This window comes from Danaus plexippus, chromosome 2 (genome assembly GCF_018135715.1).
Source record: "Danaus plexippus chromosome 2, MEX_DaPlex, whole genome shotgun sequence".
NCBI lineage: Eukaryota > Metazoa > Arthropoda > Insecta > Lepidoptera > Nymphalidae > Danaus > Danaus plexippus.
Window position 1 is genome coordinate 4,173,782 of NC_083537.1, and position 27,237 is coordinate 4,201,018.

The following is a 27,237-nucleotide window of genomic DNA, read 5'->3' on the forward strand; positions in this document are numbered from 1 at the left end:
TATATCTTTTCTATATTTACCCTAAATTACATTATTTAACTCAATATTATACAAAATACTATTTTATTGAAATAAATTTAAAATATACTTATAATAAATTTATAATTGTTAGACATTTTATAAAAAGATGAACAACTGTAATAGACAGTATATGTACATATATTATTTTTTAATATAAGTCGAGAGAGACTAGCACAAATATGATTAAAACTATATTTTGGAGCATGCAAAATTTTTAAAAAGTATTAATTCTCAGATTATAATATTTCTATAAAAAGCCTTATATCGTCTCTATTACTACGGGTCATGTATTTTTTTTTTATCACAGACGGATTTATTTTTCGTTTCATTCGTGATTACACAACGACAAAATGATTTTCGTACCATTTAAAAATCTCCCTAAGAAAACGCATAAAAACATAAGACCAGTCATCTTTGTCTTCTTAACAGTTCCGAGTTGAGCGTTCAATAGCATTTGCAGTCAACGAGAATTTTCCTTGTAATCGATCGCTGGGTGTACCCGACACTAGAGATTGGTTGAGGGGCGTGGTGGATGTTATCATTAGGGTGACGAGGACCAATCGCATGTTGGTACTGATAAGGGGGTATGGGGTAGATCGATGGGGTGACGGCAGTACGCCGGACGCAGCGGCGCAGGGCGGCCGCAGATCATGCTGGGCTCCATGATGTACCCCGGCGCGGAAGACGAGCTCGACATGCGCGTACCACCCATCCAACTAGAACACCTACCTGAAGTGTTCCTATGTACGTAACTAAATCAAAACGTGTGTGTTTCGCTTTCAAGTGAGTGATGTTAGTGATGGAATTGGTTTATATTTATATGTTTACGTAACAGATAAGAAACGTGATATCAAGATGAAGTGGAAATACTAGCGTTGTAATGAAAATGTATTCAATAATGTATAGATATGCTTAAGTATATAAGTTAATTCATAAAAAGTGTTTAGCATTGGGGTTATTGTCAGCTCCGTTCGTTTGTAAAGTTCACTTTCATTCTCCAACCCTTTGTTTTTGGATAAATAAATTGTGTCGTAAGGTCCTAAACACACTTTTAAAAATATCGGCGTCGAATTCAGGGCATGTAGAAAAAAATATTTTTAATATTATAGACTTAATATTATTTCGTTCTCTTTAAAATTTAACAAATCTTAAATAAAATCAAAATAAATTTTCTTTAAAAGATTTTTTATGTCAATTAATTAATTTTATGAAAGTGAAATGTGGCATTATTCTTATACAGTTTAAATAATAAAATCATTTTGTAATGATTATGCAATATTTAAAAAAATATATTTTAAATTTCTTGAAAATTTAATTTTTCAATACAACTTATTTATTGTAATTAAATCATATCTATATGTAATTAATATATACATATATAATGTAATTTTTATCAATTTAATTGAACACTTATATTACTACTAAATTATAGATCTGGAGTTATTTAGGTATGGCTTCTTAATAAACTTTTTGCTATGAAGAGTTCCGTATATTTGTATGAACATAAATTTTATTTTTCCATTTGTATCTGACAAAAATACCTACAACATTAGGATATGTTGTTTAATAAATAGTTCAGAAATTAATAGAGAAACAAGAACTTTTATAACAACTATATTATTTGCAACAATTACTAATATCACCTAAATTTTCATCAAACAATTACTAGACTACTAAAGTCGACAAATTGTTCTTCAATCGAAGATAAGTCTTTATTTTTTAATCTTAGATATAAATTTAGATACCGTGAAGTCTCAAAAATCCATTGTGTGGTTTTTCTTTCCTAAACAGTTGAGGACACACAGAAATCATAAATATACGTAGGTGTTATTGCTCAATAAAGATTGAATTGAAGCTGTTATTTATCTTCAATAACAAAACAAAAGAGCATTTCAAACATTATCAAATGTTCGAAGATTTTAATAATATTTTATATTAATATAAGTCATTGTGTTATTAGAAATAGAAATAAATGAAGTTTAGCATACTGCTAATTTATTCTATTCTATTTTTTTTTTTGCAGCCAGCATACCAAAATGTGGAGGCTGTCATGAGATGATAGTAGATCGATACGTGCTAAAAGTGTCAGACAGGACTTGGCACGCTGGCTGTTTGAGGTGTGTCGAGTGTCGAGCCATGCTGTCAGGAAAGTGCTTCGCTAGAAATAACCAGCTCTACTGCACCGAAGACTTCTTCAAGTAAGCCTCTTCACATTTTATAAAAATCCAAATCGATATAATATTATAAATTTATCAACCGATAGAAAGCTTGCGTTACAGGTTTTTCCCTAAAACGTATGAAAAATAATCTGATCACGAAGAAAAATATTATACTGGAAATTATTCAGGATACATTTATTTGCTTTTATTAAGAATCAAAATCGATCATTATAAAGCTAAAAAATAAGAAAAAATGTATATAGTTCAGAAGTCAATTCAAAGTCCTTATAATTCTTCTATTAAGCCATTAGTGCAATTAATTATCACGTAATATCACTTTGATAATGTTGTTGGTTGCGGCTGTTGTCCCAGGCGTTACGGCACTAAGTGCGCGGGCTGCGGGCAGGGCATCCCGCCGACACAGGTCGTACGGCGGGCCCAGGCTCACGTTTACCATCTTCGGTGTTTCGCATGTGCTGCCTGTGCACGCACACTTAATACCGGAGACGAGTTTTATCTAATGGAGGATGGCAAGCTTGTTTGCAAACCGGACTATGAAGCTGCGAGAGCGAAAGGTTTGATATTATCTACACTTAATTGAAATTCTAAGTTTTTGTGCGATTTTTATATATTTTTACTTAATAGGTGAAGGTTCGTTGGATGGAGACGCAGCTAGCAAGAGACCGCGAACTACAATTACTGCAAAACAGCTTGAAACTCTTAAAAGTGCTTATAGCAGCAGTCCAAAGCCAGCTCGTCACGTGAGGGAACAGCTTGCTCAAGATACAGGCTTAGATATGAGGGTCGTTCAAGTTTGGTTTCAAAATCGGTAAGCAATCTATCATTTATGAAGTTTATCAATAATTGTTTGCGTTGTTAAAATAACATTTCTATTTCTCGTATAAATAAATAAAAAAGTAAACGTAGTTTTTCTATGACCGTCAACCACCTTTGCAACCATGTTAATTGTTAAATCGATTTAGGATACCCAATCGATTTAACACACACTAGAATCATGTCGAGTGACTTAGTTCTAACTATTTTGAAATGGTTGGTGGATTAACGAGACGGAAAGAAAGATTGAAATTTTATAGCTTTATGCTTTATGGTTTACATTTGAAATGCACTGTTTGATAAAAAATATATGCGAGTCAACTTTCGCATGATTTTACTGATGTGGTTTTGTTGTGTTCGCTGATACTAGCTATTGCAGTGATGATATCTATTATGTCTAGTATTTGGTTTTTGTCAATCGGCTTTGTACTGTACAGAATGGCCACAGTCTGCGAATATCGCTTTTGTACTTTTCCAATGGATTTTATGCTTTCAAAATGCTAACGTTAGAATGCTCTGATATATATTCCATCCGTTACTAAAAAAAAACAATAAGTACAATTAATTGTAAATGATCTTGGGTTATTTAAGTTAGTTTAGTCATAAAGACAACTAAAAATTCAAAAATTATTTAGCTCGAAGTTTTTCATAATTCAGTACCTACGAACGGATGAATGTGACGATTATTAATTTTTTGATATCTGCAAATAGTAAATTGATCTGTATCCGAAACATTTTATTACTTGTACGGAAACCTTTCGTAGCATTCGACCGTAGTTTTTGAGAAAATGTCAGATATATCAGCATAAAGACAGACAATACCAAGTGGTATATAGAACTGCTTTTATGCAGTCTAAAACGTGTGCTCAATCGCCATAGTATCAATGTGTGGTCGCGCGCGAGTTACTCCCGTCACGGCGACCGTCACACCCTGCGCTTTGGCCTCGCCTCGTAAAACTGCGCCCGTTATCACAATGGCCTGAAGTAGACTTTATATCAGAAATGCGTATTATGCATGTAAATACCTTATCCATTATATATTGATTAAATGTGTTTGTTACCTATTTGTTACCTTATTGGACTCTATATTTATTCATCGAGAGATAATTCCTCTTTAACGTTCCACGAATATCTGTCAAGCTTTCCGCAAATCTACTTTTCTTGTGAACTTAATTTTTTATTTTAATCTAATCATCCATTACTGTGTCCTGTTCATTGCACATTTATGAGACAATAGTTTTATTTCGAAATAGTTAATTTATACCACATAAGCGCCATATGTCTTAAAAAAAAACTCTGAATGGAAAGAATCTAAAAATCTAAATTCTTATGATTATTATTTATTATTGATGATGATAGGATAATATTACGATATCATTTTCCTACCAGAATGTGTAATATATTATTATAATCCATTATTTCAAAAATTGTGTCTTATATATATATAATCTTGTTTTAATCGTTGTTTAAATGTAGGAATATTTAGACTGTTTATATCTGTTCGATACCTAAGATACATCTACGGAAAAAATTTGGAGTAAGAAGTATCGTTGTTAAAAGCTATCAGCTTTTTAGGCTTAGTTAAGGATATGTATGTTAGGAAATCTTGCACGTGGAAATAGAAGAACGATTTATATGATACGATATATGGAAGGGAAAACATTGATCTCTACTATCAAATATATTCTAGAATTTATGCGATTTTGAAGTCTTTTCAATTTAACTGAAACTAATACTTTTTTTCGGATATACTACGCGTGCTTTCCACGCGCTTTATTTTTGTACAAAATTATTAGTTTCATTTAAATGAAAAAAGTCGTGAGTCTTAGATCTCATTCTTTTCAATTTGTCAAGTACTATGGAGAACATAAGCAAATGTCGGCAGAGGCAAGAATGGAATGGAAAGCTGAGAGACTTTGGGCGAACACACCTTCGGTTTCATGATATATGTATAATACAAAATTTTATATTGCCATGTGTCATATAATATGTCATGGACTTGCGTAAAACCAAATAACTTATTTTTCGAATACCGAAGAGTATAGAGAAGAGTAAATTTTGGTGACAATTATTAATAAATCAACTTCTAAATTCGGATTAACTTCTTGGTCGAAATGTTTTTGAATAGGACAATTTATGAGCGGTCATGAAATACTATTACTACTAGAAATCGCGATAAATGTCTTGTGAAACAAAAGGATATTGAAATTTTGTGTCCATAGCCTACTAGATCTGAATGAAAATTCCATCGAAAAGGACTATATAGGTTGTTCTGAACAATAATTAAGTTTCTTGAGATTAAAACGGTAACATTTTTAGAAAACCCACTTGGAGTGTTTTGATTAAAAGTTTTGGGGAGTTGAATGATTTTCACTGCGACTTTCTGAGTTTTTAAAATTCAAACGTAAAGGAAGATACTAAAAACCCGTAAAGGCAACATATCATCTTAAACTTTTTTTTACGCTATAGCTTCATTCGCATTGGAATCATGGAATATTTTTTAAATGTCAACGTTTCTATTAGTTGGACGAAATATAATGTTGAGTACTGCGGTCTAAAAAGTTTTAAAAGAAGTCTTTAACTACAACTTACGTAATTATTAAAATGTTGTAATATTTCCTTAACTACATGAAATACATTTTTGTTTACTTATATACCGATCAATCAAATTAATCTACGCGTAACTTTTCACATTTGTGATTAGTGATTAGAGTTCGATTCCCAGATCTCGTATGATATTTTTATTTATTACGGAAATTAAAACAATTTTAAGTTTCATCTACAAAGTTCCTAAATGAAATTGCCATTCCGAAAAAAAAAACCGACTCTTACAGCTCGCACTATACATTTGTTCTTTTTTCAAAAAAATTATGAAGTTATATAGATTTTTCATACACAGTAACGAGTACGTTTGGGGAAACTTTTAAAATTAAATATTAATAAATAAAGATATAAATACGTTGGTCATGGGAATATTAACTTAATGCAAAATGTGTAAAAATTATATAAATGACACACTAAAACTTCTCCAGGAATGTATGTATGTAATAAGCAATTAAAAGCAATAGGTCATTTAAAAGAAGAGGTTCACTGGTGAAACGAATGTAAAAACAGATTTTTATTTATTAGGTCGGCACTAACAACACAAAAATATCTAATAAATTGATTTGTAAAATCGCCCCTTATTTATTTTAATAGCTGAATCGACAAGATACGTAATTGCAGTAGAAAAAAACTTATTAAGGATTAATATTTTCAACCAACAATAATTTATCATATTGTTACTTATGGATTTGTCAGTATTTTTTTTATTTTTAATTTTTAGGCAAAACTGCACTAATTTCATTGTTTTCATTCGTATTTTATTGAATTTGATAGGTATTAAATTTTTCATTAATTAAACTTTCATCACTAATTTCGATTTATATATTTGGATAGTCCGTTGATTATTTCTCAATAGTTGCCTAATTGTTCATCATAGCCGAAAACTTTATACACTCGACATTAATAGAAATATTTTTAAACGGCACAACATCGTAAAAACCAATTAGTTTAACAGCTGTAGGGATCAAAAAAAAAATTATAGTAGCATGGTAAAAGCAATTTTGTCGTTCCAATAACGCATGTAAGCTATATCGCTGCGAGTCTCAGCGGGCTGGGCGGAGGCATATTAATTAAACTATGTAGACTCCCCGTCGCTCTGGCAATAACACACGCGAAATATATGGCTCCCTGGAAACGTTGTCTGTCTTTAATTGAAGTTCGGATAATTTTGTTTTATATTATAATATTTTGATTAGTCTTTGTCCGTCATAGAAGTGTTAATTATCGACAGTTCTTATAATAATTTGAAAACACATAGATATTTTGAGAATTTATTTTTATTTAGTCTAAATTTTAATTTTTATATCATTTTGCCCCGTTATTGGCATCCAAGAATTTTTTGAGTAATTATCAAGACCAAGTTAAAATACAAAAAGCTAAAAATAAATGAAACTAAGTTTTTAGGATACTAGTGTCCTTTGTCCCTGCATCTCGTTTGCCCGTGACAACGGTCATGTTAAGGAAACTAAACGTAGGGATTACGTAGTTATAAAATAATATAAAAAACATACTTAGTTAAACGTAGTTTTATTTCCATGTGTACACGCAATAATCTTCAATATCATTATGCAAATTAAAAGTAGCTCCCTACTAGTACGTAGAATACTAAAAACTTAGTTTCATTTAATTAGCTACCTATTTTTAACATACAAATATGATTGTTATGTAAATTAATGTTTTAATAATTAATATATAATATAATAGGAGGGCAAAAGAGAAGCGACTAAAGAAGGACGCGGGTCGAACAAGATGGTCACAATACTTCAGATCTATGAAGGGCGGAGGTAGTGGCTCACCGCGTCACGATCGTCTTCTGGATAAAGACGAACTGAAAATAGATTTAGACTCTTTCAGTCATCATGGTTAGTAAAATGGATTTCCTATTTGATATTTTCAGATAAAAATATTGAAGTTACTAAATTAAATCTTAACACGTTAGAATGTCCCAACTGAATTATATAAAAAAAATTCAACTAAAAATAGTAATAATTAAATTCGTAAGTGTATAGCCCACTGATAGTTCTTAACAAGATTTCGTTTTTGATATTTTATGTTAACTAACACAATCCATACTTAAAGTTGATCCGTTTCAACGACTTCTTGATAATTCATTTAATTCCTTCCACAGAGCTAAGCAACGATAGTTATAGCACTGCTGCACTGGGTGGTGAGGAGGGATCACCAGCCGGCGGCGCGGCGGGAGGGACTCGGTTTGGTACTACGCCACCATATCTTCGTGCTCATTCACCCCCCCACGCACATTATCATTATCCCCCCGATCACCTCGTGTATACCAATATCGGTGAGTGAGATCATTGTTCGGAAGCACTTGTATTTGGGTTCCATTAAATTATGTTTTCGAGCTTTAAGGCATTGATAAAGTATTTTTTAAGCTGTAGTGAAAATGCATCGATTTTTACCGTGGGTATTCATATAATACTTGCATAAAGATAGCTGTAGAATATAACACCAAAGAATTAATATTGTGAATAGGAAGTTTGTAACAAAATATTATTTTTGTTTTATGATTTAATACTGAATGATTTCTTATAACATAGGTCAATCAATGGGTGGCGCTGGTTTAGGCGTGGGGGCGGGGGGTGCGTCTGATATGAGCAGCTCTTCTTCTCCTGCGGCTGGTGGTTACCCTGACTTTCCTCCGTCTCCGGACTCTTGGCTCGGCGAACCACATCACTATTCACCCCGAGGCTACCCCTAGCGGCGGCCACCGCCGGCTCACGTCCAGCCCGCACCTCCGACGCTGCCCGCGCCCTGTCCGCCTATATGCGTTCAACCTCTAGAGCTCGTAGTCAAACGTGAGCTGTGAATTGTGAGCGTTCAACTACCATATAAAGAATATGAAGCCTCCGATATAAATTTGTATATAGTAATGTTCACTAGATTCACAACTATTTAATTTATTTACAGCGTAATGCTACAGGCATTGATGCTGTATTTTCATCTGAGGCTCTTTATTCAATGTTGGAAAATATTCAATCACTAATGACAGTATAATCATCTGCTGCGTGTTTATAACTTAGATGTGACATTTTGTATTTACACAAAGGACACTTAAATTCATTTTCAAAATATAAGTAATCGTTCTGTATATATAAAATAAAAATTCATCTCATCATAAAATCGTAAACAAAACTCATATGCCATCGTCTGACTCACAAAGATAATACTTGTATGAAATATTATGTCTTTATTAGTAGTTAAAAAATAGTGAATATATTGTATTTTTAAGTAATTTTAATATATGTTGGATGTAATCGTATTAATATTATTGTACATACAAAGTTATGAGATGATTAGGATAAAATTCATTAAAGTATAAAGATAAAATGTATATAATTATTTAATATTAAGTGATATGATACTTCGTGCAAAAAATCTAGTCGAGATAAATGGTATTATAATAATACAAATATTGTAATTTAATGTAAGTTTTTTATTTACAATAGCGTTATGTATTAAAGTTCAGTTGTTGCAACTCCCCAATATTGTTGCATCCGGCCCTCGAGATCAAGAGAGTCCTGTGATTGTGTTTGTTTTTCTTGAATAACCGCGAAATCGTATTCTAAATGATAAGGCATTAACCTTTGAAGTGAACCAAAGTAAGCAGCATTTGGACCACCATTAGGCATTCTTCCTGAACCGAAACGAAACTCAGGCTTTATATTACTACCGAAAGATCTAGCACTCCCGAAATGTTTTGAGAGAAACGGTAGTTTTGATTGTTTCGTATTTAGATGTAGTTGGGGACTACTTCCTGAGAGTCCCTTTAAATTTCTTAAACTACTTGAATTTGATTTGATACCTTTTGAAAGATTATCTAGCTCTTTATCAAATATCATTTGTGTATTTTGCTCCAGCATATATTCCCAACATTTGAATTGTTCATCTGAAGAGGGAACATCGTCAATATTTTTTTCAGTCTCTTTATCTTCTTCAACTCGTACTCGAATTGCTCGTGCAACTCCGCCTCTTGGTTTTCTTTCTGAGGCCCTATTATGAGAACGTACACTGGCATAGTGCTGATGACTAACTGTTTCACTAGAAGGCCGATCGCTTTGTCCACTTGGAGAAGATCTATCGCTATTTGATTTTGGTGGTGAGATAGAATGGCAACATGGTTCTAAACGAGAGCAACAGCAGTCAGGATTACATATAGGTTTGTTTGTGTTGATCGTATGTCGTAATTCTCGCATTAATAAATCTACATCAGAACGAACTGTATCAAATCTTACGATTACCACCGATATACAATCTTCTATTCCATAACTTTGAGCCAAATCTTGTAATCTCTTTGCTGCTAATACTGGATTCCGTTCAGCCCTCACTTCTGATATTGCAGTATCGACTGTAACGGATTCCCAAAATTTAGCGTTTCCTAATATTAAAAACTCATCGTCTTCTTTAATTACAGTTTGTATAATATCGGGATCAGGTACATTAATTGGGTATCTTGAAGAATAACCTAATCGTTTATTATCATCTATACCTAAACATAAAGGGCCATTACGACGACTTAACACTGCTTTTGTATTGCCGACATTCGCTAATCTTATATTATATCGTCTTATAGATTGTCCAAAACTATTATCGGGGGTACTAATAGGAGACAAGTGACACATAACAAGACATGCACCTTTTGTCTGTCCTTTTTGTTTCAATTCTCTATGTGCAGCTAGTATAACATATTTCATATATTCATTGACTGTTTCCTTAATAGATTTTTCTTCAAGTAGTAGTCCTGGAAGACATGACTGTAGTATTCTTGGGACCTCGATATCTGTTTCCCCGTCAATTATAGCAAATAAGCCTTCCTTGTTACAAAACGATGGAAGTCGTATTTGTGCACAAGATAGGAGAAGCTTTTTATTTGGACATTCCGAAAAACCAGTTACCCACGGGGTCCCACCACTTAATTCTTCATGAAAATTATTTTTTTGCGATAAAGAATTTCCATGTTGTCCAGTGACATCAACTAGGCTTAAAGGTCGTTGACATTTATAAGCGTTAAACTGCGAGGGATTCATTTGTAACTTCTTATTACATGATATGTCTAAAAATTTTAATTGCTTCGGTGCTAAAAGACGCAGATCAATGCTGTCCAGTTCGTTATGAGCAAAGTCTAGAATTTTAACGCTAGCACTGCAAGCAAACATTGGAACTGAGCGAAGACGATTTGAATGTGCCCTCACAATTTTTATGTTATTCATCTGTGGCAAATTGTCTGGCAATTTCGAGAGTGAATTACCAGAAAGAACCAGTTCTTCAATTTCTGGCCAATAATTTAAACATGTTTCAGGGAGGTTGGTAAGGCAGTTATGTGCAATGTGTAATATTTTAAGACCACGAAATGTAATTATGACATCTATTACATCGTCGGTTAAGCAATTGGCTGTTAAGTATAGGTTCTCTAAGCAATGTGGAGATGCTCCTCTTACTCGAGGTAGTCGACTTAATCTATTATTGGATAAGTTTAAAATACAGAGCCTATCACAAATGGAAAAGAAATTTTCTGGCAATGACTGAATACAGTTATCATGAAGAAGTAGTTCCTTCAAGGGTGACCTCAGTCGAGGCATAGATGGAAAATTGATTATTTTATTATGTGCTAAATGTAGGTGACTCAAACTTGAGAGTTCACTACAAAATAAATGTTCTGGAAGGGACGTTAGTCGATTATTACTTGCAAAGAGTTTGGTCAGATCTGAACAACCACTGATCCACTGTGGTAAAGATGATAACTTATTATATGTCAGGTTCATCTCCACTAAATTTATTGGTGGCACCATTGTTGTCAAATTCTCCATATCTAAAAAGAAAATGCTCCATTTTTAACTCGAAATATTAAAGTATGAAGTTAATCTTGTTTCAATTGAGGATCTATTTAACTTATTTTAACAGGTCATGTCTTATGAGTAATTCCTTCAGGAAGTATGTTTTTTAAAATGAAGCTATTAAGGAATACAGCGTACAATTTCATGAAAGGTCAATTAGTAAAACATTTTGTGAGAGTTGAAGATAATGCTTACTATTGTATGGAGCATGTAGGACTCGTAACGAAGCACCATGCAAGGCCAAGTGCTGGATAGAATTATGAGCAGCATACAGCTCCCGTAGTCCACGCAGCGATGAAAGCACCAAAACCTCAATGGAGTTATGAGAGACATCAAGAGTCACCAGATGCTGAAATCGTAGATTAATATGATTAAAATTTGTACAGCATCCATTTATATATATTTCATGTTATTAAATATGTTAAGTAAAGAAAGTTGAACGAGTATAATTTTATTATGTGTAACGTAGAAAAATCGTTTTAATAAAATTCTTTAAATCCTTTTTGATTTACTGTTTTGCTGTAATAATATAACATAATAGAAACAAATTTAATAATTTTCGTATATTGTTTAAGGTCATACATACCTCATAATTACCAAGAATTATGCTTCCTTTTAGTTTATTGTATCGGAGGTCGACATTCGTTAGCGGTGCACGATATTCTGATTTATTTTCCTCTAGAAAACCCATTTGGCTAGTGTCATTGACCTACAGAGATTTATCACATTGTTGGATTAACCAATATTCCTTAAGCGAGTTGCTAAACTAAAATATTATGATTAATCGAGCTTACTCCGAATTGCGTGATCAGGTTTCTAGCAGCTACGACAGTTCGTAGACGAGGAAGTCGTAAGAGACAGTCCAGCGACTTAATTTCGTTGTTGCTCACGTTTATTTCTTCTAATCTGTAAAATACAAATAATCTTCATATTAAAAAATATAAATACTTTTAAAATAATAAACGAGTATGTATGGTCATTCACAATTATTTGAAATCATGCTGACATAGTACAATTATTTATTAATTTATTACACTGCTTATTTTTCATATCAAAAAATATTTTGAGTAAAAAAATATAAAGTACAAGTTATTCTTCTTAGTGTAACGACAGACAATTAACCTCCTGAAATCAAATACGACAAAGCTAATAAATAATTAATGAGGCTTATCAAATTAGTCATTTATTTAAATATATATTTATTTACTAGTATGTCAATTACACCAAAACTAACAAAAACACATTATGGTACAACTAGATTTAATCTTTTAAACTATTCTGTTAAACATTTTTCTTAGCAATAAAGTATTACTTATAAGCACAAGGGAGGAGCCGCGGTCGGGATTAGTATTAGATAAATCAGTCATTGTACAGATTATTAAAGTTAGATGGTTTCGTGTTATTTACTTACATCGCTTAAGTACGTGCTATTTCGTTAACAATGTTCGTGTTGTTTTTTATAAGAAACAGATGTACACCCATATAATTACATGAATAAAGAATATCAACTTAAATTGTTTAATCCAAAATGAGTTAGAGACTATCGTTACAAATGAACTTTAAGTTTAAAACGTTATTGTCAAATAACGTTTTGAAACTTAAGTTTATCTTTCGTGGCCGATTAAACTATAAAGCGTAACAAATGAATTAAAAATTTCGTTACCTACAACAACGACGGCCCGGATACTTTTACTCGATGTGTGACCTCAAACCGCTTGTTTAATTATTTTATTTTTAAATTAAATAAATAAAATGCTTATATTAAAATTATATAGAAATAAAAAACTAACACTCTCTTCGTCAAAAGTTAAAGTGCAAGTACATTATAAAAAAATACAACTTACCTACCAAAAAAACATAAACAAACGTCTCATTTTCAATTCATAGCACTTTCATAGTGTTTTAAATGAAAACATTAGTTGAATGAATAAAAAAAATTTCTATCTAAATTAAGTCCGAACACAGTATGTACGGCCATCGCTAAGAATGTACGACTACTGACCCAACTTTACACCGCACCGCTGCGCCTTTAACATTATAAGTTGGTGTGAAGGCTGTCTTAAAGTACATATTTTATTAAATTACCAATTAATTAATATCTTATTTCATAAAAGGCATAAACTTATATTTATTACTGTTACAATGGAATTAATCAGCATTTTAATTGCTTTCAAAATTTAATTTATTTTTATATTGTTTATAATTAATTACTTCACGATGGCTCAATAAACTATGTGATATATATGTATTTGTCGATAATTAATATGTACCCACTGTGTTGTTTTAAACTTTTCAAGTCATATTTTTTCATAACGAATAAGTTATGGAAAGTTATAAGGTAAACCATTTACCCAATAAAACAAATCCCTTTTATTTAATGTGCAATCTACGCTGCCAGTTAGCAATAGCAAGATGCAATAGACTACCGACGTTACGGTAACACGCATTGTTGTATTGCTTATCAATCAGCACGTATGCAACAGTTTTTCACCCTAAATTTCCGATTTCGTCAATCCTTCCTGGATCTATATTTATTATATATCAATTTATTACTTTTTTGTTTCGGTTTCTAATAACTGAAGGGTCAGGCGAATATGTTGCTTTTGTTGATAGAATAAAGTCATTAATTCCATACACACATATTCCGAATGATAACCTTCTGCAACGTATATTAAATCATTAGCGGGTATGTGGAAAATGAAAGGGAAATAGGTAAAATATTTAAGAGATTCTGCGAACGTACGTCTTATCTGATTGAAGGGAGGTAATTATTTACGGAACTAAAGAATAACAGGAAACGTCAGATAACATTTATTTCCTTCAAAAACCATCCATGAGGCTAGATGCCCGATAAAATCAGTGATTGTTCATGAGTTGTAATTACTTGTTAAATGTATAAATTATAATGTTAAGGTAATGTCAATTAAGAGTTTAGCAAACGGGTAGAAGCGTTGATTAAGCTACAAAGGATAATTATTTAAGTCAAATGGAATAAATACATCCTTATCAACGTTTTGCTCTCTGATATTTCTGTTATTGTATTAATTATTTCACTTGATAGGAAGAAACATTGATAACGTCTCGTCTGTCCGTGATCACTGATGCTGAAAAGTAACCGAAACGTCCGGAGTATGTAGTCTAATATATTTTACTGAATTATACTTTGAATATTTTGTATAAAAATTACATTATCGAACTACAATTTAAATATTTTTTCCTCATTGTAAGTTTAAATAAATTAATTCCTACGATCTTATAACATAATAGTTTTTTGAGATCAAAGACTTTCGCGACTTTTATTCATTTAAATGAAACTAATATATTTTCGGATATACTACGCGGATTTTATTATTTTAAAACTACATAATCCCGACGTTTCGGTTACTTTGCAGCAACCGTGATCACGGGCAGACGAGATGTCTCGGCTGCCCGTGATATAGCCGAGTATATCCGAAAATATATTAGTTTCATTTAAATAATAGTTTTTTCATGAAAAAATACAAATAATGATAAAAAACGGGTCGTTTATTATCTTTTTGCTCCTTTTTCTGATTTCGTCTGATTAAAGTACGCCAAATTAATATAATATGATGAAAATTGTTCAATATTCTCTTTTTGCTTATTTTTCTGACCTCGTCTCATTAAAGTAGGTACGCCAAATTAAAATAATATGATTAGTATGAGTATTGTTCTTTATTGACTATTAACCGCATATAATACTATTTACGTTTAAACTCAACGCCCCAGGAAATCGAACACGGTAGACCTAAGATAGACCCATCATAAGTGAAGACGTATTAAAAATAATAGATTTCACTCTGAGTGAAGAATTTATTTCCAGCAAAATTTTTGTTTCAAAATCAGAGCACGATTGACATAGAAATATATTATCATTGGAAATTATTATAATATAAAATATTAAGTTCGTTACATTAGAGAAGTTGCAATATAGTTTTTTGGTGCTAATTTTATATAAACAAAGAAATAAATATTGTCATTGATATAAAAACGTTTTGTTAAAAATACGTTACTGAAATCCAAAAAATATTAATTAATGACTCTAGAAGGAAAATTCATGGAAATTATACGTCTATGAAGAGTTTGATGGTTTCTCATGTAATTATTTGCATATAATGTTTGGTTAACAAGCTAGTTGTTGTTAAGAAGCAACCAGTTAAAGATGTAAAACAAAGAATTTCTTATACATCTTTTGGCACATCACGAACTGATAATGAAGTAATTTTTATTTATCTATGTAAATTCATTTATTCTGCTATTTTTATAGTATGACTTAAACAATGAATAAGCCTTAAATGGGATGAAGTATTTATTAAGATTATTATTTATTAAGAAAAATATAATTTTAATTTGTTACTCATAAATTAGAAATTCGAATATGTAAGGGCTGGTAATTTTTATTCTTATAATCTTGTATTAAAATTAAATTGACAGAGCATTAATTTATTATAACATACATATCATATTTTTATTATTGGAGTAAATTTTCTATCACGATAACACAAACAAGGTCGCTCGTTAGGGTTGCCACAAGTGAACGTTGCAACCACGCTCCGACGCACCGATGTAGATACAGCGCGCTCATTTAAAAAAATTGGCACACAACGGAAACGTTGTCAATTAACATCTTACAACTGTTAGCTTAATGGATATAATGACATGAGTTTTTATTTACAATACATTATTATCATCTACTACATTATTGGGATAAACGTCAATCATGTATCGATTATCTTAGAAATTTTAAAGTTGAAATAATTTTTGTGATATTTATTTTAAGTTCGATATTATTGTGTTTAATACGTTATGGCATTTTCAATTGCATGCATATTACATATCATCGTATAATATGTAATGCAATAGATAGCTATTTTGACGTCTTATTTCACTTTTTTTTCTATAAAGCATATTGCACGCAATCTCCGCAAGGCGGAATGATTCCGAGATGCAGAGCGTTACACTCCGCTAACGAAGCGTTAAGAATAAAGCCGTAACAGAAATGTATATTTGCTGATTTAATGTACTCAAATTGTATGCAAAACAGAGAGCAGTGTTTCAACTATTAGGTTATAAACAGACGAGGACTTTCGTAGTTTTCGAGTTCTGTTATACAATGAAATTAATAAAATACGTCATATGAATACTAAGTATGGTTGAAACTTAGGTACTGAAGGTCAAAAACTATGTCGAAGAACTTATCTTTATGTATTATTGCTAAGGGCAATTTGAATTATTATTTTTTTAGGATTAAATCACTCATTGTTTATAAGTTATTAATACATTTTATAAGACGATGTCCCGTTAAAGTTAATATTAGTAAATACGTATAGATTTTTCTTAAAAGAGTTTATTGAATTGAAAATGTTGCTTAGTTTAATTTAATTTTCTTAAAATGTTTACAAATTCGTTTTGCATCATTTTACAACTTAAGAAGAACGTATAATTAAATTTCTATTATGCATTTTGTTAATAAATTCGTATTCTGAACAGACGATAAAGAAACCTTCAATAAATTGTTGATAATATTTTTTATCTGGATTTTTTAATTTAATATTCAATAAGTAAACAAAAAATTAATTTACATGAATGTATCATAACTGACGATTATCGGAACAACTACCTCCTTCCATCACATTCAAAGATTAATTTTTCATATGGTTTTATAGATTGCTATCATTTATTTTAAAAACTTACCTCATCTTTATATAACCAAACATTATATACAAAATTTACTTCAAATAAGCATATTATTATAACGATCACTGAACATTTACGGCCATTTTATAAGTCAATATAACAGATACTAAAAGCAATCACAAAACTTAGCGTGTACTGCAGCGACTGCAGCGTCATAAATAAATAATTGATAATTGGATGATGTTCTGTAATTGATTGAATTTCATAATTGTTTTAGAAAAGCTTAAATTGTTTTATGTAAATATTTTTAGTTACTTCCCCTTAAAGCAAAGGATATCTATTTAATTGATTACTCACTGCGTTAGATGTGAAATCTCCTTTGGTAGCTCAATGATTTTATTGTCGCTCACATCGAGATGAGTTAGGGCTATCAGATTGCACGTTTGAGGAGGCAAGGCTGGTAGAGTGTTGCTCCGCATCCTTAAAACTCTCACCGCGAACCCATCTGAGGCGTGCTGGTTTAGAGCTACGGGCAGACAGGACCGTCCGCCACCGCTCAAGTCTAAGACATTTGGTGGCTGTGTACTTTGAGTGCCCTAAAACAATGCATTATAATTTTTAATATTCTTATCTCATATTATTCTTGTAAATCGAGAACCTTTGAGTTGAAGGAGCGATGGATTGTTGATATCGTCCGTTTTGATAGTTATTGATTAGCACGTTGTTTTGGATTTGGAAATTATTAATTGTATCAAATATTATCAAGAAACAAAGAAGTTTAAGTCTTATAACAAAGAACAGTAAGAGAAAAACACATTAGAAAATAAAAGTCAATTTATCTAAACAATACACTGGTTACAATGTACATGTTATCAGATTTGAAATGATTTATTATTCGTTTTATTGTATTTTCATCTTATTATTTCCTGCCAGAGATCGCCCTTCAATGATAAGTTCGAGGTATGTTCTCGTGCTTGATTTATATAATTTCCTTAAATTATTACATTTTAATTATTTTACCATTAAATAAACTTCAACTTTGTTTTTTCTCTTGTTACATACCGAGTTTTCATATTTCTCTCTATACGTAGCTGGTTCCAAGCTATCCAAGAACACATCTTCATTTTGTTGAGAGAAAACATCCAAGCTGTCTATCTCCTCGTCTTCACATTTCATTTTATTACTCTCAACCATTACAATACACTTTTACGTAACGATATAAACAATGATATTGTTTCGTCTAAATTTCCATACAAACTTTTTAGAATTCCGTAAAGTGTATTATTATTTACAACCTATCACATGCTGGTATGAAAAATTTGTTTTTTTTTTTTGTAAATCACTCAGTATTCTCCAAAAGACTTTACTTGTAAAATTCGAAATGAAAACAGGCGATTTTAAGCTTTAAACACGCGGCCGACGAACTCGAATTATTATGCTTGAAGCCTATAAAATAACTCCACGCCGCGAATTTCTTATTCCAATCACGATTGAATTCACATGTAGGGGTCTTTAAAATATCCTTTTTCTAATGTTGAACTTATTCGAACTAGGCATAAAGCATTCAGCCGATTCTAGCAAAGTATTATTAAAGAATTTAAATTTATTAGAATTGCTTTTAATGTTATTCCGCGCTACTTTATTTTACGTAACAAATATTTGATGTACTTTTTTTTTTAACAAATTTAAACTGTGGTTACGTTTATGACATCACACTAGAATTGTATCACATTGTCACAATAGTGCGTCGTAGTTTATGCTCAGTGAAGATTTGACTGAAGGCGTACACAGCGCTAGACATTCGGGATATTTCGACCGGAACGCTTTGTAGGGCGCCGCGTCTTATTAATATAAACAAATAATCATATTTAAATATATGCTTATGTATAGCCGTAATAGAAAGTCTGGTTACGTATAGCACTAGGAAGTATAAAATTGAATTGAATCTTAAAATTTAAGATAAAATTATATTTTATATACGTACATTTATAATAAAAATATTGATTTAATTTCTTACTTGATCGAAATGTTCATGATAATATCGTTTTCATAATGGTATATTCAACCCTGAAAACCTAACAGACTATTGTAAGGGTTACTCAACCTTGCATTTATAAGAAATACACATCTTAATGTCAAAAAGTTGACTAAGTAAAAAGATTTCTAGCAATTTTCCGCCTTTGTTGATGGATCGTTAGTTTGGGAAGTGTACCGGAAATGATCCCCAATCCATTCGAAGCTTGCGCATTGTAATATCGAATACTGGATTAGAAATCATAAAATCATCACGCAACAACAATCGTTTAGAAAAATGTGAAATGATATATGACTAAAATTAAAACATACCTCTTTTAACCAACGGCACCACATATTACGCTCCCAAATTGTATTGAACCCCAGAAATAAATGATTGACTCCCGTGTCAAGTACACCATTGCCTTGACAAAGAAGCTTTACGCAGAGGACTAGTTTCTGAGCTTTCGGTTGACACATTTCAATACTACCTCCACTGAGCTCCAACATATCCCAGGACACACCTTTAATAGGAAAACCATAGTACATAAAATTTTAGATCAAGCAAACATCCTCTTATATTATAGAACAGTTCATACAAATTTTTGCTTTATTATTAACAAATCCATCGGAACAAAACAAAATATTGATTATAGAATATTAATAGGAATATTGGATGAAAGTGCACATTTAAAGTGAAATAATGAAACGTTAACTAAAATTATAAAACATATTTATATGTACACACATGCATACATAAATAATAAACATGAAAATTAATTAGATCCGCATACCGTGTGTATGTAATTGCGATCCAATAATGTGGGCCTGTCGGGGCTTCCATTGTGGGAACACGTGCCCTTTTAAAACATAAACAGTGCCTGACCGCAGGACACCACCAGACCGACTGGAAGGTCCTGCACACCAGCGCAGACTGTGACGTAACTCCGGATCTACCGCAAGCCGCTGTCGCCTAGCCTCTGACTTCCAACCATTGTTAATTAAAAACTTCTCTTGTATTTGGAATGGGAACTCGTTCAATTCCAGCCGTCGAGAATTTTCTCCTCCTATCTGCACCCATAGCGTCAATTCTTCATTGAAGCCAAGTTTCTTGTTTATGTCTTCGACGGTAGTATAGGGGGACACTTTTACGAGCTTGCTCGGCGCATCCACAGCATAAGGTTCAAGACCATCAAATACGCGGATCCAGGTTGATTCAGAGCGCGGTTTGAATCCTCTTGTTGATGCTAGTCTTCGAAGCGATTTGCGTGAGATAAGAGGCGATGGAGTGAGGCCGTCGTCACAGACCATGGCGCAAATGGTCGCGAGGCGCGGGAGCCGACGCCGTAATGCCCGTGCCTGACGGAGCCAGCCGTTGCATTACAATTGGGTCGTTGTAGTGGGGGTGGGAAACATGTTGCTCGTTCATTCGGGAAAATGTAAATCAGGATTCTTGACTCCTGGTAGACAGTTTGGGTTTAATATGATGCAGCTATATAATATCTCAAATAACTGAATTATTTACTTGAAGGTGGTCTTATGACTATAATATAGAAATATTATTTTGTGAATGATGTTTTAAAAGCAAAACGGGATAAAAGCATTAAGCGTAAATAGTGAAAGGTTACGCATCGCCAATCACCCCACCTGCTGACTCACCTGTGTTCGAGAACCATGCCCCCTTCTTTAAAGTTACAAAACACATGTCGATATAAAGACGCTATCCAAAAATTTTAAACGAGCAAAACACTATCAATCTTTTATTAAATCATCGAATAACTTTACCCATATTTTAAAAATTACGTAAGAGACGTAAACAGTGCATTATGCGATTTGCTCCGGTTAAGTTTATGAACCAAGCCACTACAAATAGTGCAGTGTCTATTACGAACTTCAATAAAATTCACAGCTTGCTCATACTTCTAAAGACATTTGAACTTTATTCGTTCATGAGGATTTGATGTTGCTTTCAAAATATTTTGGCTTCATTAATCAAATTTCATGTGATTATTAAAAGTGATTAATAGTGTTACTTAATAGATACTTAAGAATAAAATGATTTGGCAACAATTACACATTTTATTTATTCAATTAAAACAATTTTTTCCTTACAGTCTAAAAAAAATATTATTAGAATAAAATTTAACTTCAATTCTCCGAGATTTGCTTAAAAAATCTCTTGACAGCGGACAAAATAATGTTATAATAAATACGTTACACACAAAAATTGGGAGATAAAAAGGAATAATGTAGTAATTAACAGAAATATTTGTGAAATAAATATATACATTTTTTTGTTTATTTCAAGTTTATTTAATGTTTATTCAAAATTATACTTACATATCTAATAATATTTAATAAATAATACACTACACATCAAAGGCACCTCATTTGTAATATTCGCATTACAAGTAGAATTGAGATATAATAACTAGCTATAACTAATTACCACGGATGGTTCTTATGTAAACGTTGATCGCCACAACCGCAAGTTGCATTGCAAACCCCACGTTCACATACGTCGGTGTATTTCTGAAGGGACTCGCAGTTTGAGTAAAAGTCTTTGACAGGACAGGAGTTGGAGCAAAGGTAACCAGATACGCACTGGCCGGGACAATCTCCACATGGTCGCCCAAGTTTGTATGGATATTGGATTATGCTTTCGTAGTTTCCCCTGTAAACAACACAACATCTAATTGATCAATAATATTTATATTTAAATAAAATAACGTATCACTCGTGAATTCGTTAAAGATAATTTTATACAGTTTAACGACAATAGGTTCGATGATGTACAAACACAAAAAACCTACAAAAAAGTATAATTCATTATTTAATATATTCTATATATTACACAAGGACTGAAAAGATCGGATTGATTGGAACCAAAACAGTAGTTAGTAAATAATACATAAGATAACCATGTTTATTATAAAATATGTTAAATGAAAATCGCTAAAATCGTAATTTTTGTTATTTTTCGTATCGTAATATTTGGCTTTGTCAATCTCTAAGCAGCTGTTAAAAGATGGATCCAGATTTCAGTATTCCGAGTGAATAAAACTTTATTAAAGCGACATGAATAGGGGTTTATGTAAAAATAAGTAATATTTTTATATTTATATATAAACCTTTCATTACTCATAGATTACAATTCGCATTCACAGTTAATTTAAGAAACATAATTTAATTTTCAAAATTTAAATAACGTAGAGTAATGTTAACTTTGTTAAAACAGTTTTTTTTAGTTTTATAAATGATTTGAAAAAAGACAGATGCAAGGTCTCCTTACGAGACGTATAATGAATAGATTCCACCACGTATCTTATTTATGGTTTATATAACGACCGGTGTATCGAAAGAATTTAAAATAAAGCTAGTTCACACTATCGTTTAACATAGAAGATAATAGATAAATAACTTTAACGATATTAAGCCACGTGTCAAACAATAATATTTTGAATGCGTAATTTCTAAACACAATAATAAGTTTATATTTTTAGTTAAAGAAAATTAGAGAAATCTTTTGAACATCGCAATCAAAATGAACGTGTTATTTATTATATAAGAAATAATGATGATATTATTTGATTGACCGATATAATGTGTTATATGAAAAAATAGTATTTGAAGTTTAAAGCGGAATGTAAGTATAATAAAACAAAAAGTTGTACGACTATATATAACAAAATATATGTCGGTCAAATATAGACAAAATATACGCGTCAGCAATAGTTTTTTCATTATGAAAACTGAGACCAGGATTTAAAATTGTGTTAGTATATTGTGTCAGTATTAAAATAGTATGTTTAATTCTCTTGTACTATGAAATTACGATTATTGTACGATTATATAATAGGAATATAGATGGGACTTCCAAAGACCAATATAAAGTCACTTTATTTATTGATTCTCATTTATATTCTTCTATCGAAGACTTCTATTTAAATAAACTAAACATAATAAATCCAATCTGTTATAGTTTACTTGTTGTACTTAACAATAGTGTTGCTTATTTTTAGGTACATTTTATAAGTATTATGGGAAGGTTTTTCTACGGACGATTAGTCGCAGTGGTGTTTAATGTGTACAATGTAAAAACTTTAGGTACGTCCTAGTTAATTTTAAAAACAGATTGGTAATTTTAAATACCATAACATCATAACTAAGATGGAAGTGAAAAAGCGCATTTTATTCTAATTTATTTGCTTATGTTAAATATATTAGTAGAAGTGAAATGATGTGCAAACGAATCTTCATACAAATGTAGTTAATTATTAGAGTATTTATATTTAAAGTATTTACATAGTTATATAACACACTTACGTAGGACAGTAATGACACACGTAATTGTAAAATTGTCCCCATGGTCCTCCGGAACATTTTGACACGCCACAACCCAGTTTGTGGCTTGTGGCCCACATCATTTGTGTGTAATGACCAACTGCCTTCAGGTTACTTATGGGAGCTCCGTAAGTAAAATTCTGATACTCCAGGAACCAATTCTTAATGGCAAAGAACCTAAAAAATTTTTTAATACTTAAAGTATATAGCTAATTTGTAATACCCTTAAGTAAGTCTATGTATTAAATTAGAAAGCATTAAAATACAAAACATTTCAATTAAATGTATAAATTTGTGGACTGTTTTTGGTAGTTTATCGTATAAACGACTTATTCCTAGAAAACATACTTTACACAGAATTTTAAGCTATTGTATTCGGTATAAAAATTGTAAGAAATTTTAAACTTGTCCACAATCCGAGCTTTGGCGTAATGTTGAATAAATCATAAGGTTTCTTATAGTTACTATCTAACGATCATAAAGACAGGCCGCCTTATAAACAACATTCAATAGAATTGACGAAAAAGGGCTGACTGCTGTTACAAAACAAAAAAGAAATAATTAATATTGATGATTTACAAAGAAATAATACTAGCAATAAAGAGAAATGTCAAATGTAAGTTTTAACTAATAAGAATTTGTTAACTAAATATTCATATTTTAATATAAATAAGTAATAATAGAGACGAATCTTTTAATTGTTATTAAATGCGGCATTTTTATATGTTCCATGATTTTGATTAAATATAAAAAGCAATCTATTTGTAGCATGTCAGTCTTTTAAATCTGTAATTACATGTTCACGAAACCCTATTATGTACACGATGAGGTTAAAATCGTGACGCGAATAGAATACAAGGGACGGACGAGGAAGCACGTGAATTATTCGTAAAAAATGTACTAAGCGTGTTGACTTACCTACTTAAATAATACAAGAATATTATATACGATTTTGCTTTGTCTTTATTATATACGATTTTGCTTTGTCTTTATTATATACGATTTTGCTTTGTCTTAAATGAATTTTTCAAATTACTTATTTATAATTAAACTTAATTAAAATTCCAATTCGATATGTCACGACCGTTGGTAAGACGCAACGAAAATTTTATTTATACATCAATACTTGTTTTTTAGAGTTACGTATATTTTTAAATGGAATTCCGTGAAACAATACTTACCAAGGAGTTTTATGTGATGACACAAAAAGATTTTGCCCGCAGCTTCCAAGATACGGCACAGTGTTCTCCCTAGGATCGTTGTGTTGTAGGAATATGCACTTATCTGCATATATCTGAGCTTGCTTAGCGGCCAACGAATGCCACGACTTTTGATACAAGGTTAAGTCATTAAAAAAGTTACACAATTACATCCATTAAAAAAAATAACTTTATAACGAAGTTTAAAAATACATTTTCAAACTTAACACCAACCATTAAAAGCATATTAGAAGCAGTTGGGCGAACTTTTGTACGGAAAAAGTTGTGGTAAAGTACAATTTTCCGTCTTACAACTAATCTTCTTGGACTCAGAGCGTTGTCAGGAATTTTTGTTGATGGGTAAAGCTCTGAAAATATTAATTAAAGGGTCACCTACAGAAGTAAAAATAAATAAGCATTATAAGTACAACTTACGTCTATCGCTCCAAGGCAACGCGCTTTGTAATTGTAAAATTAAATAAGACGCTAACAAAACTTGAAGTACATGAACTGTTCCGGTAAGCATATTGAAATTGTTTGAATCTGTAAAAAATGCAATCAAACATGAAAAGATGAAATATTAACGTTCATTTTGAAACACAATTATTTCATATAAATAAAAAAGATGTTTTCTTTCTATAGGTAGAGAGCTATTACGTTTTGTACTCTAAATAACTTCCTACGATTCTTTAAATAGGTGACACTGAATCAGGATAGGAAAGGAAATTAGGAAAGACGAGAAAGGATAGAAAAGGAATTAAGGTGTTTTGTAACCCTTCTTTATTATTCAGTTAGAAAGTCAGCGTCTACAGAGCTGCAAGAGCTCAAATAATTAAATACTAGAATACGTAGTGCCATTCAACCAACAATATAAAATAAATATTTGATAGCCAAGATCGCTTTATCCGAGAAAAAACAGTAATTTGAGCAATCATTACTTATAATGTTTTAGTGGGATATGTTTTTTATTTCGTTAAATTATTTCCATTTAATTCGACCACAAAAACTGGAAGTTATGCTGGCAATATAGCGTGGCACGAAATAAATATGTAATATATTAAATAATACGTCTGTGCCGAAACTAAATCTGCTCAAGAATATTCAAGGCCAATATAGAACTTTTTGTTTATCATCACTTAAGGATATGCATATTATCCACAAAAAAAAACAACAAACGTAACTTCCGAAGATATGTGAAGGTGTGTAAATGTAAAAATCAATATATTATAATCTTCATATCGATGTTATATTAATGTATTTTTATTTATTTGCAACAAAGCCTTAATAAAGGGAAACAAACTTCGTCATGGTCTTTCTTTCATCCTTATTTCTGACAGGGTGTAATGACCTTACACAACAATAATTCACTGATTCACAAGTAAAGGAAATTAAAATAACTATATAAAAATACAAAGAGGATACCAGTAAACGACTATTGTAATAAATAAAGTATGTAGGCATGAAATAGCTTAAATAATAAACAATTAGCAATAATTAAAGACGCGATGGTTTAGCTTAAAAAAATTAATAATATCAATAGTATTTCATTTATTAGAACATCTTAATGATTAATAAAACTTCAACCAATTTGAACACAGTATTTTTTTAAATATTCGTATTGCGGTTGATTTTTTATTAAAAATATTGAAACTGACTGTTCAAATATGAAGTAATATTTAAAATTCAATATATAATATGTAAATATCAAATCAAATCTGTAATATGTATGATGAGTCTTTTTATAAGCCTATTAATAATGTGTTTTGTCTTATATACAAAAGTCCTTATTAAAAGACCCCGAACTGCGATTTGGTAAATATTCTCGTTTATGATTTGAAATTTATTGTTCCTTAATCCTTTTCATTTATGACACATGAATGAGAGTGTTAATCAATTAAATTAATCAAAAATAAAATTGCTTGAAATGTTCACTTCACTCACTTCATTCCAATTATGTTGTTAAGCGATAACACTTATTTCAGTTCCTAACATATCTCGACAAAGTTCCTTGCTTTTTATAAAACAGGCATTCAATTAAATACCTTCAATAAGTTTAACTTGCAATCAATATTAATAAATATATAATTAATGTTAGTGCGCTATTGAGGACAAACTAATAAAATTTTAAATAGTTCATGGAATATATAACTGTATGTACCGCACTCCTAATTATTGAGAAATTGAGATCGCTACTAGCAGACCTATTTTGTTTGAGGTATAATAAAATTACATTATAACAAATTTATTATTATACTATTTTACTGTTATCATTATGTTGTTAATGATTTTATCGATTATTAAAAAAATTAAGCACTTACCAAATGATTAGAGCGTAATATAGGATTTTTTTTTAACTTTCTATCTCACCATAATATTATAGTCAATAACTTGTTTTTATTTACATCGATATTCTCATATCAATAATTTAATAAATCTGCTACGCTAGCAACCGTGTCTTACGCGTGTAGGAGTTGAAATAAATCGACGGCTGGGCGATCGCAGTGCGACTCTTGTATGATGTCTCACGTGAAATATATCATTAAACTAGCTACATTT

The 27,237-nt window shown here is 31.2% G+C and overlaps 3 protein-coding genes across 5 annotated transcripts in view; 1 reads left to right on the top strand and 2 right to left on the bottom strand.

Annotated features, from left to right (window-relative positions):
- LOC116779603 (LIM/homeobox protein Lhx3) overlaps positions 1-9,062 on the top strand; it is a 34,117-nt gene extending 25,055 nt beyond the window's left edge. The window contains exons 1-7 of one of the 2 annotated variants that reach the window (XM_061521755.1): positions 629-765; positions 2,045-2,219; positions 2,553-2,755; positions 2,826-3,009; positions 7,323-7,480; positions 7,747-7,920; positions 8,177-9,062. In XM_061521755.1, coding sequence (XP_061377739.1) covers positions 672-765; positions 2,045-2,219; positions 2,553-2,755; positions 2,826-3,009; positions 7,323-7,480; positions 7,747-7,920; positions 8,177-8,337 — 1,149 coding nt within the window. In that variant the 5' untranslated portion in view covers positions 629-671 and the 3' untranslated portion in view covers positions 8,338-9,062. Of the gene's footprint in view, positions 1-628; positions 766-2,044; positions 2,220-2,552; positions 2,756-2,825; positions 3,010-7,322; positions 7,481-7,746; positions 7,921-8,176 lie in introns of those variants that run through there. The other variant, XM_032673974.2, reaches the window with a different exon arrangement.
- On the bottom strand, positions 9,052-20,488 carry LOC116779602 (protein phosphatase PHLPP-like protein). 2 transcript variants are annotated; one of them, XM_032673971.2, is made up of 7 exons: positions 19,933-20,488; positions 19,472-19,662; positions 17,483-17,721; positions 12,265-12,376; positions 12,057-12,179; positions 11,666-11,819; positions 9,052-11,445 (listed from the first exon to the last, which is right to left on the bottom strand). In XM_032673971.2, the coding sequence occupies exons 1-7, from the start codon at positions 20,447-20,449 to the stop codon at positions 9,095-9,097; spliced, it is 3,687 nt and encodes a 1,228-aa protein (XP_032529862.2). In that variant the 5' UTR covers positions 20,450-20,488; the 3' UTR covers positions 9,052-9,094. The 2 variants fall into 2 exon arrangements, with proteins under 2 accessions (XP_032529862.2, XP_061377717.1); XM_061521733.1 differs by lacking the exons at positions 19,472-19,662; positions 19,933-20,488 and adding an exon at positions 18,188-18,869.
- Positions 20,489-21,203: 715 nt separating this feature from the next.
- On the bottom strand, positions 21,204-27,178 carry LOC116779844 (serotriflin-like). The gene is made up of 6 exons (XM_032674339.2): positions 27,000-27,178; positions 25,117-25,224; positions 24,916-25,049; positions 24,664-24,809; positions 23,465-23,659; positions 21,204-21,812 (listed from the first exon to the last, which is right to left on the bottom strand). Exons 2-6 carry the CDS (start codon positions 25,205-25,207, stop codon positions 21,584-21,586), a joined length of 795 nt encoding a protein of 264 aa, XP_032530230.1. The 5' UTR covers positions 25,208-25,224; positions 27,000-27,178; the 3' UTR covers positions 21,204-21,583.
- Positions 27,179-27,237: the final 59 nt, after the last annotated feature.